The following is a 23,939-nucleotide window of genomic DNA, read 5'->3' as shown; positions in this document are numbered from 1 at the left end:
GCTGTGTTTGGTGTAGTTATGATAACAGAGTAAGTTTGCAAGACCAAGTTCAACGTAACTGCAGTTACAGTGATATCAGTAAGCAGGTGGTAACAATGAGTGAAGAGTATGTCACAAGCATTCCATTGTGGACAGTGGGTGAATGCAGGAAGATGTTCAGTGAGTTATTCGTAAACAGTAGTGACAGTATTCTACTCATTCATAAAGTGTAGGGTTCTATTGTAGACAGTAAAAGTAATAATATTTACAGAAAATTGAATTTTATGAACTTTAGACTTTTCTAGTTTAATCTTGATGTTAATGCAATATCAGATTATGTGGATGATTATAATGTTTTTTGTAAATTAAACTGTATTCTGTTTTTTATAATTTAACTGTCTTTAAACAAATCTTGTACTAATTTGAATTATTCTTTTGTATGTTATATATACTCATTATTATTATTAATTATTTATTTTGTTTTTGTTTTTATTTATTTTGTTTATAAGTCTTTAGGGTAATCAGTTGTATTTGTGAGAAATTTTTACGATTGATAGTCTCTCAATATCCTTGTCGAACTGTAAACATGCAGTATATATATATATATGTAACCCACTGGGTTGGTCTAGTGATGAACTCATCATTGCAAATCAGCTGATTTTAAAGTCAAGAGTTCTAAGGTTCAGATTATAGTAAAGTCAGATACTTTTATACAGATTTCAATTTTTATATGGATATCAGTGCTCTTTGGTGGTTGCATTTCAATTAACCGCACATCTCAGGAATGGTCGACCTGAGACTGTACAAGACTACATTTCATTTACATTAATGTATATCATTCTCATTCATTCTCTGAAGTAATACCTTACTGTGATTCTGAGGCTAAACAGAAAAAGAGAGAAAATATATGTGTGTGTGTGTGCGCATGCGCACGCGTGTGTGTGGACATCAGTTTCTGAATTAATTCTGTTTCTTCAGTGTTAATGTGGGAAATGATCCATTATAGAATATCAATAATTGGAGTCTGTTTTTATTATTATAAATCTTTTATGTTGATATGGTATTTATTTTTGTCTACTCTACTTCTCCATCACATATATGAATAGCAGACGTAATTATGATGACCACTGATTATTAGCATTAATTTAATGAGGTCTAACAAATTCTTTATCTATTTGTGCTGCCAACTCAATTTTTTTATCTGCACTAAAACTTATATTTGTCTATTCTGTTTTAATGTGAACACTTAATTAATAGTTTTTCTAGTTATCTAATTATTGTTATACTTAACAATCTAAGTTACTTTGTGATAAAATGTTTGGATAATATAGTACATTTGTACATAAGTACATAAATAACTACCATGCTTAACTACCATTGTTACAAAGCTGTACAAAAATTCACTGATTTATACATAATTGTAATAAATATACTTTGGCTGAGTAAAATATTTTAACATTTACTCAAAATCTGATTTTTTATTTTCTATTTATTTTATTTTTTTTTATTTTTACAGAAATGATCCAAAAAAAGGATTCAATTTCTTTACTGGAAAATTCTGGACTTGATTTTTCTACTTCCCTATCACCTGTAGATATAAAATGTCATCGAAACAAGCCTGATGAAGTTTTAATACTGATTGGAAAAGCAGCAATGACTGTTGACTTACCTAGTCGCAAGATGAAGTATTCTTTCTTGAGCTTCTTCCAAACTCCAATTAATGCAAGTATGATACTAATTTTTTTTTTTAAATAGTGTTAAACTCTTCTCAACAATTTTGTGTCTTTGTATATGATAAATAAGTAAAAAAAATAACAAATGTAGCAAAACAAAAAATATATCACACTTACACACTTAAATAAAGAGAGAATAGTTTACAAGTTAAAAAAATCTGGATATGATGTGGCATTTGGAACAATAAAAAAAACCAAAGTAAACTATTGCATCCAGATAGTAATCACCAAACATAATGGCGAGGAATATATAAACTGAATTAATCTTATTGGACAGTGTTCTACATTGGTCAAACAGAATGCAGCTTCAAACTCAATGAACACATTTTAAAAGCTTTCTACAGCAACGTACAGCAGCATTTTCCAACCATCTTATTGATGGAAATCACAAATCTACCAACACTGAATAAAAACCTTGATATTCTAAACACACACGTGCGCTTGTGCACACACACAAACATGCTCACAAAAGGATTGTATCTTTACAGTTATGAATGTTATGAAACACCTATACCTACAGCCAATGAAAATTAAATATAACACTAAATGAAAACATGCTCAATTCAATCCAAGTGCCTTTTTCAAACATGTTCTATGTATGTGTCTGCCAAAGAAAAAAGAAAAAAAGTAGCAATTGCATCACCTAATACTAGGGTGTGAACAGTAGCATCAACCAGTGAAGAGGACCTTAAGAGTGGCTGAAAACATTATGATATGAGTTTCAGAAGTGTTATATTTATTAAACTTGGTTCAGCTGGTTGTTTAAAAAGTCTATAGTTACATAATAAATAATTTTCAGGATTCATGAATCATTATTTAGGTTGTTAGTTAAAATTATAACTTGAGTTATACCAATTGAATTTTTCAAAAATTTGCTTAAAAACCATACCTTTTCTATAGATGAAGTTGAAACATTCTAAGCAGATTGGATAAATGATTTTAATGGCATAATTATATATTTCTATGATATTCTTTGATGATGGAGTAATCTACCATCTACAAAATTAAAATATAAGTATGTGAATGGTAAATTTTATAATGAATGAAGATTATCACTATTCTATAACAGCTATGAAAATATTTATGAAAAAATTAAAGTTATTTGTGCAGTTAACTATAACGATTTTTAATGACATAATTTAGATATAAGATAAAATTATGCACAATATTAATGCTTTATTTTACTATTTTGTCAGATATAATGAGATGAATTGACTGCCTAAAAATTAATAATTGTAATCCATTACTCGGTAAAAATTATTTTCTCAGTATCTTACATACTGCAAAATTACATAGATGTAGGTTGTGAAATAAATAATAAACTTATATTAAAATCAAATATTTTGCATTTCCAATAAAAATGAAATTCTTAAATTATATTTATTTCAGTTCTTATTTCCAGTTATTTTGTTTTCAGTTCTTTTGAATTAGTTTACGTTTATTTGACACTATTTTCGTAATGGAACTATTTATTTGTTAGGTTTTATTATCTTATGGGTATTCATTTCATGGTGGTAACTGTGTATCCTTTTCATATGAATAGAAAATTATTCTAATGTGTGTAAAAGAAATTATGTAGTAGTTTGATTAGGTCAGGATCAATATTTAGTTTTCAGAATATTTTAATAATTCGATTCACATTCATATTATGTGGGAATTGTGCTTCTGAGAGATTTTTATCTAATTGTATGACTTTTGCCAATGGATTTGCTATAGGAAAACTACATTAAGGAGCTTAGGAAACTTCTTTATAATGTGGTCAAATAATATGTGTCATGTTTGTTCATTTCTTTTTTCTGCGGTCCCCTTACCTCATGGACTGCATCTCTAAAGTTGTAAATTTCAACCCAGACCTCTGGGTTGAGATATTTTTTTTGAGCTCGTATTGCTTCTGTTATTACTAAAATTTACATAAATAAAATGTACCAGATGTAAAAAATAGAAATAATACCCATTTGGAATGTGATCTGCTTCATATAGTGTCAAACCTGAGGTATTACATAACCCATAATGTGCTCCAACAACATGAGCAGTTGCAATTTTGGTTGAACTACTTTATTTATTAAATGGTTTTTTTCATAGTTATTTATTCCTACTACTGTTGTAGATGTCAGTTATAAATGTTAGTTTAAAAAAAAAAAAAACAATATTTTTTTGTAAGTAATCATTAAATTATTCACTTGGTAGTTTTCATTGTCATATAGAAATATTAATTATTTTCACCTAGAGTACAATAATAAAAAAAATCCAGCTAATGAGTCAGATTTTATCACATTTTTTGAGGGGAATATGGTTCAAGATGTGAAACAAATATATCCCAATTATTGCACTTTATAGACAGCACTAACATGGACAGATTAAAATGAATAGGTGGTTGTTCTTACAAGTAATATAAAAACACAGTACTTGAATACCCACAACATGCATATTTGAAAGTCAGTATGATAAGATTCTGTTGTTATATATACTGCTTGCATATTTTCTTGTACCTGTGCATGAATGTGTGTATCTATTCTGCCTGATATAATATCTACTTCAGTCATTGTAGTTTAATTTATTTATTTATTTATTTATTTCTGGATTGCTGTGTTTGCTTGTTGTATGAATCTTGACCTTGTGTATTTTGTGACAATGTAACTTCTTCCTGAAAATGTTGGCATTTTTTTATTTTTATTATTATTATAAAATGAACAAACACAACAAAGATTAAATTTATTATTTGGCCACATACTGAAGTGGCTTTCTTCTTAACCACTTCAACACAGGAACCGTTAACAACATTGTCACAGTGTTGCTAGTTACTTTTTTTTTATAAAGAGAGAAATAAAAACCTTCAACTTGCTGCACAAGAAGTAAAATAACAAATACTATCTTTGAAAAATATATGAACTCATTTTCAATACTCTTTAAGCAACAATGATGTTGTATGTTGTTTTTTAATGTTATATGCATATTTTAAAGCACTAAATCTAGTAAAATTCTTAATTCAGTTTAGACCTTTAACATATAACAATTCACACAAGATTATATTATTATTTAACTATATTATTTCATAAATGTAACATTAATTAATAAATCAAACAGCAGAACAATACAAAATACCTTGTTGTGAAAAAAAATTTGGTATAACTTATATTAATGGGTGTTTCAAAAAGGACACAATCCCTTTGTTTTATTTTGTGAACTTATTACAAAAAATTAATGTTAATAAAATACTTATACAACAATATTCAAATTACCTTTAATAACTTTGCAATTGATGTTCAGAGTGATTTCCTGTGATCCCAATGCATGTTTGTACATGTTTCATAACAGTGGCAGCCAATTTTCGTAATGTTTGAAAACTCATTTTCAGTGTTAGCCTTCAGTTCGTTTAGTGTATGAGGATTATTTTTAAAAATTACACTTTTTAAATACCACCAAAGGAAAAACTCTGCTGATGTAAGATCTGGGGATCTTGAAGGCCACAACCCCTTTGATGTCAAACAATGGCCAAAAATTCCTGTAACATATTCAGCGTTTCATTATCAGTATGATGCATTGTGTTATCCTGCTGGAACCAACATTCTTGTTTGTGTAAATCTAACATGGCAATAAACTGTTTCATTAAGTTGCAATAAACTTCACTGCCTACAGATTTGTCAAAAGATAAAGGCCCTTTAGCATAATGCCAAGAGATCACACACCAAACGCAAATTTTACGTGAGTGTAATGGTTGTTCATGAAACGCGTGAGGATTTTCAGCACTTCATATTCAGCAGTTTTAATTGTTGATGTAGCCATCCAAGTGAAACTTTGCCTCGTTATTGAGAAAAACATGATCGAAAATGTTAATGCCTTTGTTATCAACTAGAGAACAAAACCACGACAATGCTGTAAACGTTGTCCATGGTCTACTTCTTTCAGTTCTTGAATGACACTGATGCGATAAACATGCGATTCTAATTTTTTACTAGCCTTGAAAGCTGTAGATAGTGATAGCCCAGCCTGTGAAGATAACTTTCTGAGCGATATAGTGGGTGAGCAAATCAAAGATTTTTTTCTCATTCTCCAAACCTTCTACTGTTAAGAGTGATGGTCAACCTGTGCTTTTCCGATTGTGTGCATTTCCAGTCTCATGAAATTTATTAATCAAATGCGATATTGTCAACTTACTAGGAATTGAAGAATTAGGAAATTTTATCCGAAACTCGTCTTTCACTCGTTCATAAGATTTATACATGTGTTGCCTACTGACATGTAGGGAGAAATAAAATTTATCTATGCGTGACTTCTGTCTTCTTAATCTTATTGTTGCGTTTTCTTAAAAACCCGTTATTTGACTCATGTTCAAAACATAAAATTTGGGTATGCCCACTCTTGAATAATCTCTGCTCTTACTATCCCCATTTTCCTTTACACTGCTCAGATTAATTTCACAATCTGAGTGATGAGATAGAGTGAAGATAGAATTAGACAACACTTGGAATAACTTTTTTTATGCAATAAATTTATTTTAGGTTAATGCGATTAGGTGGATTTTATTTGTATCCATAAAGTAAATAATTAATTCTTTCAGTACGTTATGGTGATATCTTGATGACAATTTTTGAACATTGGATTGAGTTTATTGATTTAAGTAATCAAGCTGCCTATGATTTGACAACTATCCATTCTGCTGTGTTATATAGAGTCTATGTTGGAAACATAGTCAATGCAATTGGTAAGTGTTAAACCATTTTTTTTATTTATTTTGTTGAATCTTTATAGTAACATTGCTGTCTACATGACTTAAGAAAGTTGTTGCTGAATTTTTGACCCAAAAATTAAAAATTTTTCATATAGAGAGGAAAATTTTATTATCTCAAAATTGTTGTGATCATAAAATTTGTACTATATTATGTTGTATATATTATATTAAGCAGTAATATGTCATTAGGATAGCGACAGAGTTATATCTCAAATTGGAAAGTAATAAAAGATTACAATCTTTTTTGAAAGTTATTTATTTTATAAAAAATTCATGTATTACAGCTTTTTTTTATTACAAATTTTTTACAAAAACATATGTTTATTTTACAAAGAAATATTACATTACACATTTCGTTACATCACTGATTACAATATTTTTGAAGATTAAAAATTCAGTGAGAAGGATAGTGCTGCGTGCTTGAAACAAGTGAAGAGATATCTGGTTCAGTTGAACTTAAGTTTGAGTAAGGTTCAGTTTATTGTTATTTGCTTTTTACTTTCACCATAGAAGAAAATCCAGTTTCACAAAGATAGGTGGTAGAAGATGGAATTAAAAATAAAAATGCTTTTCTGGACAGCGATGGATATTAATTTTTAATCTTTAGCCAAAATTTACATAACTTTAGTAAATTCTATTCTCAAATCTCCATTACAAAATTTTTCTATCAAAGATTATGTTTTGTTGTTAGGGTTCCAAGAATGATATCCTGTACAAAAGGGCTTCATATCCATAGGAATTATGAATAGTCTTTTTTAAAATATTCTTCAAAAGCTTTAATGAGCATTAGACAATGGCATTTTATATTATTGATGAGATTACCTCTCATTTCAATGTTATGTACTATCACAAAATTTTCCAAATTTAGAAAAGGCTGCAGGTTTTCATTCTAAACACTATTATTCATCATTTGAAATTTTTTTTTGATAAATGCCTTTATTTTGTTGTCTACTGAAAATCAGTTTGTTGTTTCATTTTGGAAACTTAAATTTAAGTCATTGAGGTGATTGGAAATATCTGATAAGTAGACTAGTGTTGTGACCTTAGCTCATCTGTAAATTGATCATGCAGTTTGGTATCAATTAAAAACACCTGCACCTCTGAATGTAGCTCAAATACCTGCTTGGTTAAATAGATACTTGGCTAAAGCCAACTTTAGCCAAGCATCTAACAACTGTGTGTAGCAGTAACTGAATATGGTCATTGCCCATTTCAGAACACAGGTTTGAAAATATACAAGAGTTTAACATCCAAAGTTTAATAAAACTGACTACCTTGATGGCCTCCTGGAGAACATATTTAAATTGTTTTGGCATCTGTTACTGCTGAAGCTTCTCTGTAAAGGCTGTGTTGAGTGGTGATGGTACAACTTTCTGTAATCAATTTTACTTTGGTGGCAACATCTCCATGTTTTCCTACCACACCTTGAGCATCATCAAATAAAAGCCAACCAACACACTGCTTTCACTCTAGTCAATTTTCTGCAAAAAAGTCAACCAGCTTTTTGAATATTTCATCAGTGATAATTCATGTTGATAGCTCATCACAAAATAAATAATTCTCTTTAATTGTACTTTGAAATACATACCGCAAGTAAACCATAAGTTGAACATAGTTTCTTATATCTGTGCTCTCATTGAGCTGTGTGGCAAAAAAATTTCTGTTTTTGACTTGAGCTATTAAGTTCTCTTTAATGTTTAATGCCATGCTTTCTAATCTGTGGAGCACAATTCATTTGACAGTGGTATGATATCTAGCTATTTAGCTGATGATTCACCCAATATACACAAATCATATCTTTCGCTGCAAGTAACAACAGCTCTTCACTGATTGTATGAGCTTTTCCACACTTTGCTATTCTTAAGCTCACTAAGAAAGAAGCTTCAACTGCTTTTTGATTACTGTCTGTAAAAGATGACATAATTTTCTTTATGCATTTTATCTTTGACAATTTTTGAACAAAACAATCCTTAGGTTTGTTTTCTAATGTTGAATATTTAGTACTAAGGTGCTGTTTCAAAAATGAGGGTTCCATCATTTGGTTTGAAAGAATTTCAAAGCAGATTAGACATTGAGATTGCGGCTCATTGTTTACATCTGTGACCAAATATTAATGTACTCAGGATCATATTTTCTTACAACTTTTTGTATTTTAGTACGAAAAAGATCTTAACTCACCACATATTCTAATTCTGAAGTAGAGCTCAACAGCTGCAGTGTTTTTAACTGACAATATTTTATCTGTTGTTGCTCTATGAGCCACTTATCCATGTTGATTTATATATTATGTCAACTAAATAAAATTTATTCAAGCAAAGTATGTAAATAAGTATGCATAAGAAAAAATATCCCTTTCAATATACATATGCCAACACTAGCACTTAATTTTATCAAATGAAAAAGTAACACAATAACAATATTTTCAAACCAGATTGTCACAGAATAAATAAAACGCTGGAAGCAACTGTATCTGTCTATCTGTAGAACAATCATGACTGACTCACAACTGCTGGAGGAAAATACAGCAATCCTTTTATAGTGTCCATTAAGAAACTAAGTGTACATGTGTACTATAATGTATCTGAAACTATAGTGTACATGGGAGATGCAGTGTGTAGGACAGACAAGTTATTGTAAGAACCCTTGTTCTTGCTAGCTGAATAACTGATTCTTATTGCTGCTATACATAAATAATTTCCTCAAAGTAATGGAAAAGGAAATGCATGATAAAATACTGTTATACTGTAATAATCAAAATAAAAAAAAAGGTGATCCACTATTTTAATAATAATAATAATAGATTTGTTGTACTAATAATTTTATATTACAATAATATAATACAAAATTTTTGTATTTTTTTAAATTATAATAAATTTTCTTTTTATTGTTACATGTATTCACATACCACCTTAAGAAGCTCTGTGTACTATCAGTGGTATGCATTCCACAATTTGAGAACTGGCGCTGTAAACCAATATTACTGACCAATTACCAATATTATTATTATTTAATTTATTTTTTTATTTAGTTTTTTAACTTATCAATCTGTTTAAATTTATGAATATGTAATCTTTGTTAAAAACAAAAGTCACATATTTTTAAAAAAGATAACAACATCAAACTCTACCAAACCAGACGATGAAACTGTTTCCATATAACTCAACACAATTCTATGGCTTATGAGAAAGGGCCTTATTATGCTTCCAATGCCATTTAATAAACTACCAACCCTTCTAGAAGATCTTACCACTAATTTATTTAAAATAAAATTAAAGAATTTTTTTTGTGAAAAAATATTACTGTTGATGAATTTTTATATAATACTATTTTTACAGAAATGAAAAAAAATGTATTTTTGCATCTCCATTTAACATCTCAGTTTGTATACATGCTCAAATCATTTTTGTTAACAACTTCTGAATTATTTATTTTGTAGTAATTTTATTTATTTATTTAGAATCTTAACTTATTTAATTTACTATTTTGTTATGTATTCATATTTTAAATTTATTAACACAAGTTTTGTTTTGCACTTCTATTTTCTATTTAATAGCGTATTTTGTGATGCTGCTTTGATCAAGCTTTTACTAGTCTCTCTTGGTCAATGCAAGCAAATACTAGAGCAGTTAACTTGTTTTATCCAAGCAACAGCATACTTACCAATTTCTAATATGATCTATAATAAAGTACATCATAATACAATATAATATCCTGAGCAGTACATTATAATAATGTCATGCTCAGGATAAAATATATACACAGTGATTCAAAGAAACGGGAAATTAAAAAAATTAAATAACGTTAATGAACATTTTTTTTTAGAAAATGAATTTTATTTCATGTAATTGTACAAATGTTGCCATTTTAGGATACATACATTTTAGTTTATTTTTTAAAGATGACAACTTCCAGGTGACCTCCTCTTCTACGTAAACACTCATGAAGTCTCTTCGTTAAATTGTTCATGGTTTGACGTAACATCTCAACTGGAATTTCCGCAATTGCTTCTCGGATCTTTGCCTTCAGTTCTTCCGTTGTAGCAGGTCTACTATGGAACACTTTGCTTTTAAGGTGACCCCACAAAAAGTAATCGCAAGCTGAGAGATCAGGCAATCTGGAAGGCCATCTAATGTCACCATTTCGTGAAATGACACGTTGTCCAAACAATCGGCGTACAGCTGCCATCGATATTCGTGCAGTATGTGACGTTGCTCCGTCTTGTGGAAACCAGGCTGTGTTAAGAATTGGTGGAAATCTCTTTTGTTTTCCACAACAAAGGTTTCAAGCATGGCTACATAACGAGCCAACGTCACTGTAATCGCAAGACCGTTGTCAACCTCAAAAAAAATAAGGGCCTACGAGATACGACAATAAAGTAATGAGACTGATTTTTCTTTGCAAGATGTGGCAACCCTGCAGCTTGCGTAGGCACACCATCTTTGACCTTGGTCTATAAGCTACTTCTAGTGTAAGCGGCACATTGATGCAACTGCTCAGTCGTGAGTTGTGCTGTAATAAGTGAACACGTGTTTGTATCTCTCGTCACAGAAATGAAACCGCAAAATATTGCGCAATGGTATGACATTTCTTTTTGCCTTAAATTGGGTGAAAACGTGACGACAACTTATGGTAAGCTTCAGAAGGCTTACCATTTTCAGTTCCAGAAATGTTACCATCAATGGCAGAAGCACTGGAATAAGTGTGTGCAATCACAGGGAAACTACTTTGAAGGAAACAACACTAAACATGACTAAAACGGTAAGCAACATTTTTTTCACATCAGTCTCATTACTTTATTGTCGCACCTCGTATAACACCGTAAGATGACATAGCACACCACACGGTCACTTTCTGGCTGAGCAACGGACGCTGGTGTAGCTGCGTAGGATTTTCTTGTGCCCAGTATCTGAAATTTTGCTTGTTAACAAATCCACTGAGGTGGAAATGCGCTTTGTCTGACATCCACAGTTCGTGAACAAACTCTTTGTTATCATTTATCTTCTGAAGCATTACATTACAGAATTGTACTCGCACAACTGCATTGTTCAGTTTCAGTTCCTGGACGATCTGCAACTTGTACGGATGGTATTGCAAGTCCTTCACTAACATTCTTCGAACACTTGAACTATGCAATTGTAAAGATGCTGAGAGAAACGGGTTGACCGATGTGGACTTCGTGTGACAGCATCTTGTAAAGCTTGAACATTCTGTGGTGTACGGATGGTTCGCTCATGGCCTGAAGGTTTCTTTTTCATTGCCGAACCAGTTTCCTCAAAATTAGATATCCATGTTTTAATTGCATGTGCTGATGGAACATGGTCGTGCCGTCCCAGATTAAAATGGTGGCAAAATTCTCTACGCGCTCCCTCCACACTGTCATTGTTTTTGTAAAACGCTTTGATAGCAAATGCACGTTGCACACCACTCCAAGGATCCATGAAAACTAAATGGCAGGTTAGGTTAGAGAGGCTGGTGCCACTTATCAAGTGGTACCAATCGCCCACGGCTACCAATACAACTTTCAAAATTTCCCGTCTCTTTGGATCACCTGTATTTATTTACTTACAGATTTTATCACGAAGTAATGGAAATACTGCTAATGTCTCTGATGGAAGGATAGCATCTCTATCTTTCATTAAGAAGGTTTTGGGTTCCAACCCTAATCAGGCATGGCATTTTTCACATGTCTATTTATTTTCATATATTCCCATCCAGAAACTTCAAGATTATGTGGTTAATTAATCATTTAAAAAACAAATTTAAAAATGTGTTCTACAGATGAAATTTTGGAAAAAACTTCTACAGTTTATTTTCAGTGTAAGTTATGGTTACCAAAAGATTTTCTGCAGATTTTAGCATCAAAGTCCACTACCTGGAGACTGCAGTGTGATTAATCTTCTTTTAGTTGATTCTAGAAAATCATTACAAACAAGCTAGAATCATTAATTGTATCTGGGAAGAATAGATTTTTGCAAAATTAGATTATTTGTGGCACTTTTATGCTAAAATTTTGACTACCAAAAAATTTTGGAAGACCTACCAAAAACTTTTGGTAGTCCTAGGTAGAAAAAAATGTGTTTCTTTAACTTTGTCAATTAAACAAATTCCTTAAGAATTTCTGTTGCTTTGTTTACATTACTGATACTGATGTAATTATGCGTTACTATTTTTGAGAAGAACTTGGATTGCCACAATTATTCTATTAGAACTGTAAATACAATTCATTTTAATTTACAGCAAACCAATACAAATTAAACCAGCTAAGAATATCTAGATGTAACCCTTTGCAATAAAACTTACAAAGATGTTAAAAAATGTTAACTTCCATCTGATCTTCATTATTAAAACAGAATCTATTCTGTTGTTGAAACCACCAGTTTGTCTGCATGGTAATTAATTCCCCTGTTCATTGGCCATTAAACATGAAGGCAAGTTTTATTAATTATTATTTAGTGCATTAGCAGTGTCCTTGTATAATACTACTGTAGTAAGAAAAGTAAACAGTTTTATTTCAATTTTTTTTAAATAACTAAAAAAAAATTCAAATTTTTAAAAATCAGAAGAATATATTTTAATACAATATTTTAATTTATCTTTTAAAATAAATAAAATAAATTTTTTTCTAATGATTCAAATGATACCTTTTCCATGAATTCATTATAATGTAAACTTCATACAATAAAATACTACAAAAACAAAAGTTCTGTTTTTGTAGTTGTCATTTTTAGCAACTGTTAAACCAAGAATGATTTGCATAAGTTGCTTCATCTGTTTTATACAGTTTTTTATATTATTTATACTATTCTTAATTATAAATAATATACACTCACTCTCATATCACTTGTTTATTTTGAAAAATTACAATGATTAAAATGTGTTAATTTTAATGGATAGACTAAAAATGTTTAGGTGTACATTTGTAAACCCACCGGGTTGGTCTAGTGGTGAACGCGTCTTCCCAAATCAGCTGATTTGGAAGTCGAGAGTTCCAGCGTTCAAGTCCTAGTAAAGCCAGCTATTTTTACACGGACTTGAATACTAGATCGTGGATACCGGTGTTCTTTGGTGGTTGGGTTTCAATTAACCACACATCTCAGGTATGGTCGAACTGAGAATGTACAAGACTACACTTCATTCACACTCATACATATCACCTTCATTCATCCTCTGAAGTATTATCTAAACGGTAGTTACCGGAGGCTAAACAGGAAAAAGAAAGAAAAGGTGTACATTTGTAAATGTTCTTTCTCATCTACAGACCAAATTTTTTTGAATATTTTGAATTATTATTTATGCTATTTCATATCAATTATGCTTATCTATTAGTAACATACCGCTGCAAGGACTTCTTAAAACTAATAATCTTTTCCTTATTTTTAGGACCAGATATGTCTGGAAGATATTCATTCCTTATTGTGAAATCAGATGATCAGTATAACATCCATGTTCTTCAGTCTCAAAATATTGTTATGATGTTAAGAAAGAGTTTGGGACGAGACCCAGCTGTTGGTGTAAGGGTGTAACATAAACTGATTTATGTTTTACTTTATTTTTCTTTCACAGTTTTGTTGAAAATTTACTGACAATCACTTAACTATACAATATTATGAAAATTAAATTATATTACAGTTATCTTATAATTTAAGAGTGAACTTACTGAAAATTTCAGTAAAGAGGGAATTTTTTAAATTTATTTTTGTTTTCTATTTAAAGTATTTATTGATTATTGAAGTATTTATTGATTTACTAAAAAATACTTTTCCGCTATTATTATTTTGTAACTTTAGAAGTATTCTTATTTATAATTTTTTTTCTGGTATTTTTTAATAACTGGGAGTTTTATTATTTTTATTTCTCTTTTGTCATTCAGTACTTCCGAAGAATTATTTGTACCCTTAGTGTCTTAAAGGCCTTTGTCATCCTCTTTGCCTAAAAAAAACTGTAGGTTGTATGAAAATATCTTTTCTTATCTTATTAATAATTTACATTAAGTGTTCTTTGTTTTGTGTTTCTATAATAATCATATAAAAAGTAAATTTACATTTTTTTTAACAACTACTTTATTTACAATTTTGTTTTGTTTTATAGGCTTAAGATCAAAATTGTAGAGTTATCTTCTATATTATAATCACACGCCATTGTATAATGTTGTGAAAAAAGTAGTTTAATGATGTTGAAGAAATATTATACTTGTATTTTTGTTTATTATTTTTGTTAAATAATATTATACAAGTAGCCATAAAAGATCTGATAGAGAAGGTCTGCATCTTATGAATAAAGAATAACATGATTTTGTTTTTATAAAATAAAATTGATAAATTTGTGTAAAAGTGGAAAATATTTCACTTCTATGCTCAATTATTTTTAAGACAATTTTCATAGAAAATTTCATTAATAATTTTTTATATGGTGTTTAATTCCTTACCATTTTTTCAAGGTAGTTTTTTTTTAATTAATATTTTGACAGAAATAAAAAGTATGTTGCAGTTTAATATGTAAAGTCTTAGTAAAATAAAAATTAATATACATTGTTAATTAAAATGCTTTATTTATTTTAAAAACACACTTCTCTTATCAAACTGTACATCATGTTCATAAGTCTAAAAGTTTATAAGTTGTAGATTTACTTCAACCTTTTCTCACTGTCCCACTCCTGTGGTAGTCTGATAATAGCTTTAATAATGGCAATGGATTTTTTGGTTAAATAACTCACCAGAATATTAAAAAAACACAATATTGTAATTGGGTTATATTTTTAATTGTATCCTTGCTTTGAAATTTTGTATAATTGTGTACTAATTAAAAAGGAACATTTTTTTATGTGTTCAGAAGTACAAATTTGCTGGTTGCCTTTTTTTAATATATTCTTTACTTTTGGTGTGGTATCTTGCAAATCATCCTGTTTGTGAATTCCTGCATTATTACTTTGAGACTTCTTTTAATAAGTTACACTCTGTTCTGTTTTTTATTATAACATCACATTACTTGGTAATTTTTTTTCCTTTGTGTAATATAATATCTGTTATGATAAATTATTTTTCATAATGTTTCAATTAAAAAAAAAATATAATTCTCAAAATATAACAATTGCATTAAAAATGGTTGCATTGTAGAAATTTTGTTAAGTTAAGTAAAATAATCATATGAGTGGAATGATCAGACTGATAGTAGAGAGAAAAGGATTTAATGCAAAAAACTAATTTTATAAATGTTTGTTATTAAATGTAATAAAGTATACTTTCTTTATTGCTGACACTCACTTGACTATGTATTATTTAATTAAAATATGATACCTTTGGACCACAAAATTCATTGTCAAACGTATATCGTTTTAAAACGTGTAAAGTATTAACCCATTAATGTGCTCACAGTTTACATCATTACAATTATGAAGTATTAATTTTTATTATTGCAGTTTTATTTTGTCCAGTTTGTATGAATCTCTTTATTCATGTAATCGCATAGCATTATTATAAAAGAGCAAGTATTAGAAATGGAAATTGTTGTGTCAGTTATTACTGAGTATCTGTTGTATAAAAGTGGTTACATGGAAAAAGATGAGCTTAATATTATTTTCTATTACTGTTAATTATGTTACATACACTAACTTTTTATGCTGTATCATTAGAGTTTAATTTTTCAAATTATATAATACATGTTCCATGATAGTTTGTGTTGTTATTATTTAATACTGTTTAGTTTTTATCTTAACTTGCTTGTTGAATGTAATAGGGTAATTAGTCAAGATATGGATAGGCCAGTAAAACTTTCATTTGCCAAATTTGAATTGATGATTATTGTTTGACATGAATATTGTCATGTTTTTAATCTACAGCCATTGCATGAAATCAATATTTGCTGTTAGGATTATCATCTTAGGAAAACTGGCAGTTTGTAAAATGAATACTTGTTTTTTCCAGCAGGCTATCTGTTAGAGACAGTCATTTGGAGTTTAAAACTGTATGAAAGAGCTATGTAAGGAATCTAAAAAAAAAATCAGTATGAACCTGTGCTCAAGAATTAGGTCTGAAATAATTTTTTCACTAGGTTCTGAAAAGATAATACCACTTTACTGATAATAAGCTCTAAGTTATATGTAATACATAAAAACCAATAACAGCAAATTATATGCTTTTGGGACAATTATGGTGGGTTCAGTAAGATAGACAATGGTAAACAACTTTTAAATGAGACACTGCTTATTGGGAGACTTTGTTTCATGTTCATCGACGATATATCAGAATATGAATTAATAAACAATCATATTTTTACTGAATGTGAGCATGACAGTTACAAAATGATGTATGCTCCACTACATGATAGAGTAATAGGCTAATTTTTCTTGTTTCTAGGCCAATGTTTCTGAACAGGAAAAAATCACTGGAGGTCAGGTCTGGACTGAAGGGAGGGTGAGGAAGTTCTTGAAGTCCACACCCCCTGAAAGTTTGCTGTGCAATGTGTGATAAGTGGACTGGAGCATTGTCATGCAAAAGCAAGACACCTTTGGTTAGCTTTCCCGCCATTTTTCTTTTATTGCTAACCATAGCTTCTGAAGACACTCAGCACAGACATTACCAGTGGTAGTCTGCTTGTGCTCCATGTATTCAATCAACAAAATTCTCACCCTTCCAAAAAAACTGTAGCCATGATCTTCCCATAGCCGATAGCCAATAGCTGGTTCTTGAATTTTTTGGGTGTTGGGGATCCTTTGTGTTTCCACTGCGTGAACTCTTGTTTGGTTTCTGGATCCCAGTAACGAATCCATGTTTTATCACTAGTCACCAACCTGCTGAAAAAATTCATAAGATTCCTTTCACACAGCTGCAAGTTATCTGCACTCAACTACATACAACATTGCTTCTGATGTGGTGTGAGGTTTCGTGGGACTCATTGGGAACTACCTTTTGCCGTGTATGGTCATGAAGTATTGTTATAATGGTTCCTTCGGACACCACGCATTCTGTAGCAATTATTGCAACTCTAACATACCTGTCTTTCATAACCAATCTGTCCACTTTCAGGCAGATGTCAGGTGAGGTTGCTTCCACAGGTCTTCCGCTGCAGGGATCATCTTCAATGAAGTTCCTGCCCCGCTTAAATTATTTGGACCAGAATTTTACTTGGTATTGTGAAGGTGTATTATCACCATGCACAGTCACCATTCTACTATCGATGTCCTTCGGACTTTTCTCTGCTTTGGTGAGAAATTTTATGACTGATCGATGCTCAGATTTCTGCAAATCCATTGCTATAACCAGGTTACTAACTTCGGAGGACTACTGCATCAACACATGTAAAAGAAACTCAATCACAATTAGGTCACAGCACACACATATTATGAACTACATATAGGTATATGTAATTAAAACACATCTCAATACATAACTTGCAACACCCCTATGTAGATAACTTTTTGAGTGCCCCTTGTACTTCTCTAAAATGGGTAAAATAATTTCAAAAGCCTACAGCTCAATTTGGAGAAAATCTAAATGCGTGTTATAATTTATTTGGTCTAATGTTATTTTTCTTCTTTGTTCAACAATCAGCTCCTGGACTCCCTCATATGTGCAACACATTCAAATTAATTATTTTTAATGAGAAATAAAATACTAAATTTTATGAATAATTGTTGAAAATTTTAAGCATCTAACACTTTATAATGGTGCTGAATGATGGCATAAATTTTTTTTTAGGATTACTGTCTCTGTTCTTTCGTAAATTTTAAATAAGAAATTTGTAACATTAATAACATTGCCCCACACAAAGAAATAATTTCATGTTGAATTATTGACTGGGCTAGGACAAAGTATATCATTTGAAGAATCCTTACTGTCGAATCAAATCCTTAAACACACAAACACTAGAATATCTGATGTCATTTAACCACACTACTTACATGGTCAGCCCATTTGAAATGTTGAACAGTAAACAAACCTAAATATTTCACATTATTTGCACATGCTATAGGTACTCAAATACATTATCTACATTACAGTTGTTGGCATTACAGTTATGCTGGTGTAATTTAACACTGAAAGGAAGATAGAATAACCTTAGTAATTTTAATAAAATAAATTTTTCCTACATTTAGTGCTAAAAAATTCCTATTTGTAATTAGCAAATTAGAAATCGTAAAATAATGTTTACCCTTTTACATTATTTTTACTATTTGTAAACTCTTTTTGAAATCTTTTTAGTACCTACCAAGTAGAATCAGAAAAATATAACACTATATCATTAACAAAAGACAAAATTCCTCCGCCTAGCTTCAAATCACATTATTATTAACATAAATAAAGAAGAGTTCAGTCCTGAGACTTTATAGAATTCTGTGAGTAGATACGAGTATTTGAGCCTTACTTTAAGTACTAATCAGCTTTATAAATGCTTGCATATTGTTTGAATAGCTATAATGCCAATCTAATACTTTTCAGAGAATCAGTCAATTTAGTAACAGGATCTTTACTGCTTAAATCAGTTGTAAATCTAAACTAATTTGAGGCTAATAGATAAAATTGATATAAATAAGTTAGTACTTTTTTTTAACTACTTTTCCATTATTTTAGTAAAATGTGAAGTTAAGATATGGATGATAATTTGAATTAAAATTTTATCATCACTTTTATGAACAGGTTGTATGACTGTTTTTTTTTTAATACATTTGGAAAGATTTTGTTACACAGCCATAAGTTTATTTTAGTGGTAATTTAATTATTTTGTTATATAAGTTTTAATTATGTTTGAAGGAACCTTTTATCCAGCAATAAATTGAGTTATATAGTTCATTTGGTTTCAATTTCAGGAATTTGATTAAATTGTTTGAATTCATAATGTAAATCCACCAGTGGGCTTTCTACCTACATTATTGGCTGAACAGTCAATGTTTTTATACTGTTTTTATACCCCGTTCATGCTAATATTTTTTTTTCTGTACTCTTCTGTTTATTAATTGTTTTGTTTATGGATTTCCAGACTTTTTTTTTACTATTACTTCCAACTTTACTTATTATATGTTTACAATAGTTTTCTTTAATTTCCCTTATTAAAATTTTTAACTTACTTTGATATTTCTTAATATAATTTTTTAATCTTTTGTTTTTTTTTATTTATTTTTTTTACGTTATAAGGGCATCGACTTCTATGGTCATTAGCCCTCATCACATTCTTTAAAATAGAATTAAATCACCATCAGGGTTGTCATATGTAAGGGTCTAAAGGGCCCTTATATTTTATTTAAAAAAATCAAAATACACAAGTCATTTAATCACAAACACTGAAAACACTTAGAGGGTGTAAAGAGCCCCGATATGAATATTAAAAATAAATAAAACACAAAAATATTAACAAAAAAGAATGGCTTCACAATACCAACATTTCCTTTTTTGTCTCCCTTATTTCATTTAAGCACCTCCAGGGCAACCGGAACTGTCGTTAAGCACCACATCAGTCACCCTAGGATGCTGTGGCAGTTGACTTCCCCCCTATTAATAGTCCTGTAGGACGTAACCCATCAGGGTCCCTCCCCGCATCATAAGAGCAATTCGACCACCCGTTCAAGATGGCCAAAGAACCCCTCGGCAGGGAGGCTGTCATTCCTGGTCCTGACCTACCTGGCTCCAGGCATGCCTTGCGCATACCTGTTGCCCCATGTCATCTATCCACCCTCGAGGGTCCCCCATGCCATTATCAGATATGCCCAGACTCCAACACTCTTGCATGCAGGCAAGCCCGGATGCCCTAGGCAATAGGGCTACCTCCCGGTCCTATACATGGCAAGCTTCAAGACTCCCTTTTTTTATACATAGAATAAGACTACGCTTAGAGATTCCTTACACAGCTTGAATTTCCTTATAGACTTGTTAGTAGTATTTTTTAATTTAGTAGTCCACTGGTGTGTAGATAAGCAACTATTTTTTCTTCTTTTCCACTTTTCAAATCAGCAGCAATATTATTTATTAATCTGAACCTCTTTCTGAGGTCCTCATATATGGTACACTTTTCCATTACATGCTCGACTTTAAGTGCTTTATTACAAACACCGCAAATTGGTCTTTCTTCACTAGTTATCAAATATGAATTTGTTATTCGTGTGTGACCAATTCTAAGTCTGGTCACCGCCACCTGTTCTTGGCGAATCAGCTTCACATCACTCTTTCATTTATATGGAGAAATTTTAACTGTTTAATTTGGTATTTAATATTCTCCAATCATTGCTACACCCGTTTCTTATTGTGTTAGATAGACAATTTTTAACATCTGCCACTAGTACAGGAATTCTATCCAAGTTTTTACAGACTGTTGCCTTTCTGAAAGCTTCATCTGCACTTTCGTTTCTTGCAATACCAGCATGCCCTGGAGTCCATACAAATATACATCGCTGTCCTTGTCCATTTAAAGCGTACAAGATGGACAAGATGTTGGCGAAAAGGACGTCCTTAATATTCTTGTTCTGAATTGCAGTAAATGCATTTAACGAATTGGAACATATAAGCACCCTCTCTTCGCAGAAATGTTCAGAGTAATGAAGAGCTTGCTGTATGGCAAAAAGTTCTGCCATATAAACACTTGCCATAACTGGCATTTTCCAAGAATGGGCTTCTTCATTTACATATATGGAGCATCCGACATCATGTTCAGTTTTCAAACCATCAGTATAAATTTACATATATTCTTCATAATCACTGATGGTTGATAAAAATTCCTGTTGGGAGAGATCTAATCTTGTATTTACTGCTGGTAAGAGCCATGGCGGTATTTCTCTTGTAGAAATTGCTAATGTCTCTGGTAAAGCAATTTCATATTTTATTGTCAATTCGTGGTACCTTATTCCTGCTGGTCTGGATTAGGTAGCACAATGTTTGTATAATGCAGCCTAAGGATGATTGTTGAATATTTTATTATTGATATGGTTAGGAAAGGCCCATATATTTGCCGTATATCTTAGCAGCAGTAACTCTCTTCTATAATGTAGTGGCATTTATTCCACCTTCCAACATTAGACTAGTTACCGGATTTGTATGAAAAGTGCCTGTGGCATATCATATTCCGCTGTTGTGTGTTACGTCTAACTTTCGTAAATGTAACTTTCTCCCAGATGAATATACAATACATCTGTAGCTGAGTTTTGATTCAACCAATGCTTTATACAGCCTTGGTAGTTCTTTATCTGAGCCCCAATTAATGTTGGATAAACATTTAATAATGTTTAGGGTTTTTTTGCATCTATCACTCAAGTCCTGTATATGTAATCCCCATTAAGGGATTTATATAGTAATAGACCTAAAAATCGCACATTATCCTTTATTCAATAGGATGGTTGTTGATGGTCAAAACAGGACTTCGGTGAGGAATTCTCTTTCTACAGAAGTCTACACAGCACATTTTCTCTGGCGAAAATTTGAAACCATTATTCCTCACAACTTCATTGAGGGCACTTGTTGCTCATTATAATTTGTATTACACCATAGCTGTAGTGTTGCTGGCGTACACAATTGCCAGAGCATTGACATAAACACTTTTGTTGATTTCTACCGAAATGGCTAATATTAGTTTATTGATGGCAATCGTGAACAAAGTACCGCTCAACGGCGAGCCTTGTGGTATGTCATTTTCCAATATTTTTTCTGTTGAATATTCATTGTTGACATGTACTTAAAAAGTACGTTCATTCATATAGTTGCCGAGTAGTATCGGCAGATTGCCGCGAATGCTCCATTCATGTAATTGAAGCAATATTCCATAACGCCAGGTCATATTGAATGCCTTCTGCAAGTGAAAGAAGACTCCAACACAATGTTTTCTTATGATAGAGCTGTTATATATTATATTCTCTAAGTTAATCATTTGATCAGCAGTTGAGTGGTGTTGCCTGAAACCTGCTTGATGTGAAGATAAGAGATTTTCTTTATCTAAAATCCAAACAAATCTTTTATTTATAATTTTTTCAAATATTTTTCCCATAGCGCACGTCAAGGAAATAGAACAGTAACTATTGGGATCTATCAAATTTTTATCTTTCTTTGGCACTGGAATAATATATGCTTTTTTCCACTGCTGTGGGTACATTCCATCCTGCCAGATCTGATTATATAGTTCTAACAATCTACTTTTTGCAGTGGTAATCAGCTGCATGATAATGTTATAATGAATTTCATCTGGTCAGCAGCTGTTACCAGCTTTCTCCAACGCTTTCACAAGTTCTATTTTAAAAAGTAAATTATATGAATAATTTATTTCAGTTCTAAAATTTAGCAGACTCTCAAGTTCTGTTTTATTCATTTAAAAGATTCATTGTTGTCAGCTGTCTTGGTGGCTTCTTCGAAATGATTGACTAATAGCTCTGCAATTTCGTTTGGAGTATCTTTAACGTCATCTTCATATTGAAAGCAATTTATGGAGGCAAACCTTGAATGCCCACTAATCACCTTCACTTTCTTCCAAATGTCTGCTGCAGTTGTGTTTCTGTCAATGGATGACATGTATTGCTGCCAGGATCATTTTTTAAAATCTATCTTAAATATTTTTGTATACGCCTTGTATTTTTTAAAGGCAGTTAGATTGTCTAGTGTTGGACATTTCTTAAAAGTGTTATATGCTTTTTTCTTTCTTTTAATTGCTTCACTTATTTCATCGTTCCACCACAGAATGGGTCACTTTTTGAGTTTCCCGGATGTTTTGGGAATATATCTTGATGCTGAGTCAAATATGGCATTAGTTATAGCATCAACATTGGCTTTGATAACTCCAGTTGCTTCAGGGAGTACGGTTCTAGCTACAAAGCTCATCCAATCTGCCTTATCAAACAGCCATCTTTTGGAAATGGGATATATTTTTCTTGTAACATCAGTTACAATTTGCACCGGAAAATGATCACTTCCATGTAGATCCCCTAAAACATGGAAAGTGTACCTCGGTGCTATCGATCCACTTATAAGTGCTAGATCTATGTAGGATATCAATCCATCTCTGGCACTGAAAAAGTTCCTGAACCATCATTTACAATGACGACATCAGAATTCAGCAGGAACATTTTCAATTCTCTTCCACGGGGATCTAATTGATCTGATCCGCAAAGAGAATTGTGTACATTAAAGTCTCCTAGTAATAGTATCGGTGGGGAAAGCTGAGAAATTAAACATGTAATGTCTTCCTGCTTCCAATCAAAATGCAGCAGGTATATGCTGCAAATAGTGATTTTCAGCAGACGTTTCATTCTGACTGTGATTGCTTGCAGATTTGTGTTTATTTCAACAGCTTTGGTGATAGCTCTAGTCGATGTTAATGTGGCTACTCCAAAATATTAATGTGGTTGATCTCGCCAAAATATATTGTATCTTATTAATTGGAAATTTTCATTTCAGCAGAAATGTATTTCTTGCAGGCATATACAAATTGGGTGTACATCATGTACCAAGTGTTGGAGCTCATGGTTGTTTGACAAACATCCATTGATGTTCCACTGAAGAATCGATTCGCTAATATTTAGCTAGTTTATTGTC

General features: G+C 31.2%; 1 protein-coding gene across 1 annotated transcript; it reads left to right on the top strand.

Moving 5' to 3' along the window:
* Positions 1-1,548: 1,548 nt before the first annotated feature.
* On the top strand, positions 1,549-14,079 carry LOC142322887 (uncharacterized). Its single transcript, XM_075361980.1, has 3 exons — positions 1,549-1,705; positions 6,271-6,414; positions 13,822-14,079. The coding sequence occupies exons 1-3, from the start codon at positions 1,633-1,635 to the stop codon at positions 13,962-13,964; spliced, it is 360 nt and encodes a 119-aa protein (XP_075218095.1). The 5' UTR covers positions 1,549-1,632; the 3' UTR covers positions 13,965-14,079.
* Positions 14,080-23,939: the final 9,860 nt, after the last annotated feature.

The sequence above is a fragment of the Lycorma delicatula genome, chromosome 4 (assembly GCF_047948215.1).
Source record: "Lycorma delicatula isolate Av1 chromosome 4, ASM4794821v1, whole genome shotgun sequence".
NCBI lineage: Eukaryota > Metazoa > Arthropoda > Insecta > Hemiptera > Fulgoridae > Lycorma > Lycorma delicatula.
The sequence above is the reverse complement of the archived record's forward strand: the minus strand, read 5'-3'. Positions and strand labels throughout refer to the sequence as shown.